Source organism: Charadrius vociferus, unplaced genomic scaffold (genome assembly GCF_000708025.1).
Source record: "Charadrius vociferus isolate BGI_N301 unplaced genomic scaffold, ASM70802v2 scaffold296, whole genome shotgun sequence".
Taxonomy (NCBI): domain Eukaryota; kingdom Metazoa; phylum Chordata; class Aves; order Charadriiformes; family Charadriidae; genus Charadrius; species Charadrius vociferus.
This window is the reverse complement of record NW_009648972.1, coordinates 1,365,679-1,371,678: the sequence shown is the minus strand read 5'-3', so window position 1 is coordinate 1,371,678 and position 6,000 is coordinate 1,365,679. Positions and strand designations below refer to the sequence as shown.

General features: G+C 36.0%; 1 protein-coding gene across 1 annotated transcript in view; it reads right to left on the bottom strand.

Annotated features, from left to right (window-relative positions):
• The window catches only part of LOC104288866 (glutamate receptor ionotropic, delta-2-like), a gene marked incomplete at its 3' end in the record, with an annotated part of 606,323 nt that overhangs the window by 442,145 nt on the left and 158,178 nt on the right, over window positions 1-6,000 (bottom strand). The window contains exon 2 of the mRNA XM_009887740.1: window positions 2,540-2,695. Within this exon, the coding sequence (XP_009886042.1) occupies window positions 2,540-2,695 (156 nt within the window). The remainder of the gene's footprint in view (window positions 1-2,539; window positions 2,696-6,000) is intronic.

Below are 6,000 nucleotides of genomic sequence, written 5' to 3'. Positions count from 1 at the left end.
TTATTATTATGCCTCTAACGCTTTAAATTAACATTTTGCCAAACATTAAAAGTTCTTTTTAAAGGCTATTCTGTAGGTTAGACAAGATGAAAATATGTAAAAAGTATAAACCCCCCAGATATTGTGAACTAAAAGCAAACTTTGTGAAGTTTATATAATAAATAAAATAAATAAATAAGTAGAATATAATAATAAATAAATAATGTAAGTTTTGCACATTAGGCTCTGCCTGACAGGACAGGCCATGGTACCTTGGACTCATATCAGTGTTGTTATGGTTCCAAGGAAAGGGTCGCAATGGCATGGAAACAGCAAGTTTGGGCACACTGAATGCATACACATTTAAAACCATGAGATTTTGCCTCATTCTAGTGTTTCTTTTACAAATGGAATACAGAAAGAGCCTGAGTGTTCAAACAATCTTTTTCTGGTGTTTAGTATAGTGCATTTTGGCTGTTTTTTCCAAGGGGTAAACTATGAAATACGTGGCAACAGTTACAGAGGTCCTCTTCCCTGCTACTAACACTTGTAAAAAATCCAATTAAGAACAGGGGGCAAGTGATACAAAGATGTAGAGGAAAGGAAAAAGGGAGGAAAGCTATGCGAAGTAACTGAAACATTACAGTGCAGCTTATGCCTATATTCAGTTAAAATAAATTAAAAGAAAACACGTTAACTGTGGTAAAATAGTTTGACAATCAACATTTCACAGATATATACATGCAAAAGACTCAACCCTTGTTTTTCACTCAAATTATGCCAAACAAAACACAGGGCACTAAAAAAATAGTGAATGAAGTTTTGCTAGCCATGTAGCTGTATTTGACCACGCGTTTACAAGAAACAGTTTTTACTGGCAAATACTTTCTTAAGCTCAACAACTATACAACTGACCTTTTGCCCCCCAACACAAGGTAATAAAATTTATGTCAAATCTACTCCATTCACATTTCAAATATTCACTATACCACAGTATTTTCAAAAACGACAAATGTAACTTTTGCAAAAAATAAGTAATTGAATATTGAAATATTGGGTCATTAACTCTTTTGGAATGTTCTACTTTACTAGACGCTTGTACTGTCTTTAAATTAGAAACAAATAAATAAGTTCCTTAAAACATCATTCTGTGAAATAACTTGCAACTGCTCTTACACAATAATAAAGGAAATTGCCGAGTATCAGTGTTAATCAATGTTAATCACAAAACATCACCTAACATTAAATGTCTTGGATTAATCAGAAAAAAAGCTTAAATACTAACAGTGCAGAAAGAAGCTAAAAAACATTGACCTCACTCATTTTCCCCCCCTCTGGATTCTAAAGGTATTCAGCAGGCTCAGTTTTTATGTTGGTCTTTTAGATTTAAATAGATTGAATTGATTCTGATCAGAATACTTTCAAAATCACTTCTTTTTCTGCCTCAGTCTTATCAAGGCTAAACTGAAACGCTTCTCATTACACAGGTGTATCTACCTCTAAAATTTAACAAAACCAAAAAATTCCTAAGTTCTCAAACATTAAGAAGTCACAGATAAAAAACTGTCATGTAAGCACTAAAGACCTTTTCATTAACATTGTTTTGTTAGTAGTCCATTGAAGCCAAACACGTATTTACCTTTGAGTTTACAAGTATCGGAGCAACTGTTTGCAACTTTGCTGCTTGAATCTCAAGTTCTGCCTCAAGTGTCAATACAGAGCAGCCAATAAGGATATAGGAAGTCATCAAAATCTTTTCTTGTTAAGAAAAGTTTAATAATATACCTACAATAAATATCTTCTGCATCTCAGACAGAAGTTAGTGTGCCAGAATAGCAACAAAACCCAAATGCTTAGGAAACAAATTTGAATCTGTATTTCTGAAAATTGTATATAGCTGTCTTTCCAGACAACTGCTCAGTCACAGCAGTGATTTACTAATCCAGCTCAGAGGGATTTCAAATATTGAGTCCTGTTATCATCCCACCGCTATCACAGGAGCCCAAAGCAACATCCTCATCTCTTGCCCAATAATTGGGGAATGACAAAGGACAGACTGAGTACAAAATCGTATTGGACACAGGTGGCTTTCTGAGTCATCAGGTTATCTCTAATCCCTCCTGTAAAATAGGTAACTTTTTCAGGTGTATGTGCTGAAAAGGTTATCCACATAAAAACCTATGTTTTCCAACTAAGTGCGTGCTGTTAGTTACACGAAATGAAACTGAAAAGTCACATTAAGAGGTCATAAAGTAAGGACTATTAGTTTGATGATAACTTCACAACAGCCTACAAAAGAGAGAAGACATAAACAAACCCTGTCTGGCTTTTCTACCATTTTTCCAGAGCCTTTGCTTACAACATCGATAAGAGCTAAGTTTATAGCTTTAAGTCACTAGACCAACACAAACCAATGTAGCTAAATGCAATACTTGATATTCTATGCAAAAAGAAGCCAACAAAAAAATTACAGATGTCTCATAAGACTAAGAAGCTATCAGGGTAGTATTTTGCATGTATCTGCAGAAACAACAGCAGGAAATCTGTTTAGACGTCCTACCTTCTTGAACCGCCTGAAACGGATTGTTGCCGTCCACAAATGTCACTGAACACGTGATTTTCTCTGTTTGTAAGATTTCATCATTCTGGTTGAGATCAGCAACTGCCATTCGAAAAACTTCCTCATCTTTTTTGGCAGATTCATCAAAAATCGCCCCTGGGAAAAAAAGAAACAAAAAAAAGAACAAAAATCACATTGCACCTTTCACCTGCAGTATCTCAAAGCATTAATCATAAATACTAAAGCCATATTTTATGTTATAACATCATCACTTTGCTCACTCATGAAAAGCAGTTCTCTCAACGCAGAGCCCAGAAGTTACTTCACAATGGACAGAATTTCTAGATTTGACATAATTTAAAACACAAATTGAAAAGAAGCATTGATTCCAGCTAGAAATATTGGGGAAATCTAGTTAAGCTCAAAACAAATTATCTGTATAGGAATACGGCCAAGAAATGAAAACTAATTACCTTTCCAAAGGTGCCATTTCATTTAATACATTGAATGACTGCAACAGGCCAGGATATACATTTAACATCACGTCTAGTGACAATTAAAAAATATAAAGTTCAAATGAGGTGAGAATAAGCCTACAATGGTAGCAGCACTGGGAAAATGAGTTAGAATTGACAACCGTGATCAATAGACAGGTCAGCAGCTGATATAAACTATTTCAGGTCTAATTCCTATTGGATTTGTAAAACAACCACTCCAGCTAACTGTCTCAGTCTTGAAGTCAGCAAATTAAGTTTAAGCAGTTAATTAAAATAATTTCTGCCTTTATAAATCTGGCAGAAAGTGACTGTTCTGCCTTTTCCCAAAAACATTCAAGCAGAGCATCGTAAACAGGAAACCATTAAACTCAGGAGGAGTTGGCAGAGGGCGTCCAACCCTTGCACAGCCAATTCTCCAGGTGTACTGGAAAAGAACTTCAAGGCTAATCCAGAGGTTTTAGCTTCTTTTGGTTTCTTTAAACTATAGTGTCACTTTTGGCATCACTAATTTCCTATTATTTTATATTTGCTTCTTGCATGAACTCTTTATGCAGAGCTAGCTCAAATTACACCGTTACAGCCCTATGAAGAATGTTGTATTGTTTAAAACCCTCAAATCGGGGCTGTTAGATTTTCAAGCACTTTTAAAGCTTTCATTTCCAGGCAGTAGATTAAAAAGACAGAAGAGATGCTGCAAAAGCAGACTTTTGAAAACTCTATTTAATCATTATGAAATTTCTTCAGTTTTCAGGTTTATTTATTCTTGAGTGTTCGTTGTCAATGCATAAGGCAACTAAGTGTATGTGGTGAGACAGCCAAAGATAATGGGAAATGCTGATCACTGATGATTTCAGGTAAATACCTGCAATCAGTGCTGAAAAGAACTGAAAAAGATCCATTTACAGGAAATGGCTACTTTAAGAGAAATAAACTTCATACACAGTGTTTATCGTATTTTTCCCACTGACCTCCAATGATCATCTCCCTGCCAGCACCACTCATCCTACATAAGCATCATCTCTTCCTACAATCTGACCGCTTTGACTCCAGCATTTTCCCTCCTGAAGCTGCTGCCATCTGGAACAGCTGTTCTTTACTTCTCCACCTCATTCACCTGTCATCTCTGTGCAAATCTCAGCTGAAAACATTCATTTTCTCCCTTGCCCCCATTTCTATTTCCCTTGCTTTATCTAGCTCCATAAAGCAAAGCCACACATGGCTGAGAATATGCTTGGTATGCAAGATGCTGCAAACTGTGTCTTCTTTACAAAGATAACTTTGTGTATCCAGGCAGCGTTTAAGGGTACAAAAGACTTTGTCCAACGGTATACATTAAAACATGTTTGTTTCTAACCTCACTGAACAGTTCAAACCAAAACCACACATGCTTCATTTCGGGGATACACTGATGATGATAATGTAGCCCAGCAAACATTGTTAAAAAACAGTTGAAGGTACATTTTTACACAGCTATTAAGTAACTAGGTTAAAATTACAATTAAAAAAAAAGTTGGGAAGTAATGATAGTAATTAGTCAAATTCCATCCCTGTAGAGTAATTCTGTAACAACTGCCACACTGGAAGGCAGTGAACACACAGGTTTCATGCACGCACACAAGGCAGCTGTTGACCGTGTAGCAGAACAGCATGGCACAACAAAGACCTTCCAGCCAACATTGCAGAGTACAGCTTCTTACTCTACAGCTGGGAAATGTCATCTTATGCCTGGCTTTGTCCCCAGAATAATCCAGGTCATTTATTGACTAGAGGATACAGAAAAGTCCAAGTTATCAGTGTTTCTTTTGCACGTGCCATCACAAAAAATCCCCTTCAGCGCTACAGCCCGTCTACTGGGCAGCAGAGAACTGCTCCCCAGACAGTGCATTTGCCAGTCCAGGATTAAGTTTCTCAACAGATGAACCTTCTTGAGAATCTTTCTTTCACACACAGATATCCCTAATAAACTCCTATGCTTTTTCTCCCATTTCTCAGCCTGACACAAATCCAACCTGTGATGGCACGTGGATGTATAAGGAACTAGATTAGATGAAACTCCCATGCAGCCTTCACAAACAACGCTCTTTCTCACTGTAGTACAATTACTCCAGTTTTGCTCTGCTTATTTCATTTATGGCTCCATGTATCAGACAAAAATTTCAAAATTTCTCCTGTAACCAATACTACAGCTGGCATTTTACACAAATTACCTCACAGAAATGAGACCTAAACCATGTGCTACTGTAGGACTATCTCCATAGGTAAAACAAATAAATACGTAGGTGAATTAGAAAAAAAAAAAAAAAAAAAAAGTTGTAACCATAGTTCTTGCCTGAGCATCCTAGCAGGAATTAGAGAAACTAAGAAACTAAGGCCTACAGAAACTAAGGCCTTATTCATTAGAGTACCTAGCTTAGCTACGCAAAAAGCCTTTTAAAATATAACAAAAGACAACACTGTTCCTTTCAGGAGATGGCAGTGCGCAGCAGCACATGCATTACACTTCAAACAGTGATAAGAAATTTTATTTCATAATTGATTCTCAAAGTTTAATTTCAGTTTTCAATTAAAATTGGAAAACTAAAAAAAAAATAAAAATTCAAAAACCCACACAGAAAAAAAAAAAACACAAAGAAAAAAGCACAAAGCCCCTGAATCAATTTGAAATTGTTCCTATTCTCATACTTACATTTTTAGGTCCCTGTTTTTTACTTCAACTATATTCCCTGTGTCTATATATCTCTCTACGTTACACAGGTAAGAAAAGGGGTTTTTTGCTTGTTTTCTAAAAGAAAAGTCTTTTCAAGGAAAAGGTAAAAGGCATTTTTTGGATTGTGCTAACATTGCTGGAATATTTTCCTTTTTCTGTAGTTTCAGAAATCATCCTTTGGTTGAGAGGAGTGAATTTGCTGCTGTGAAACAGGTCTATGGAAATTTTTACAGCTATCTCAAAATGCAGCCATTAAC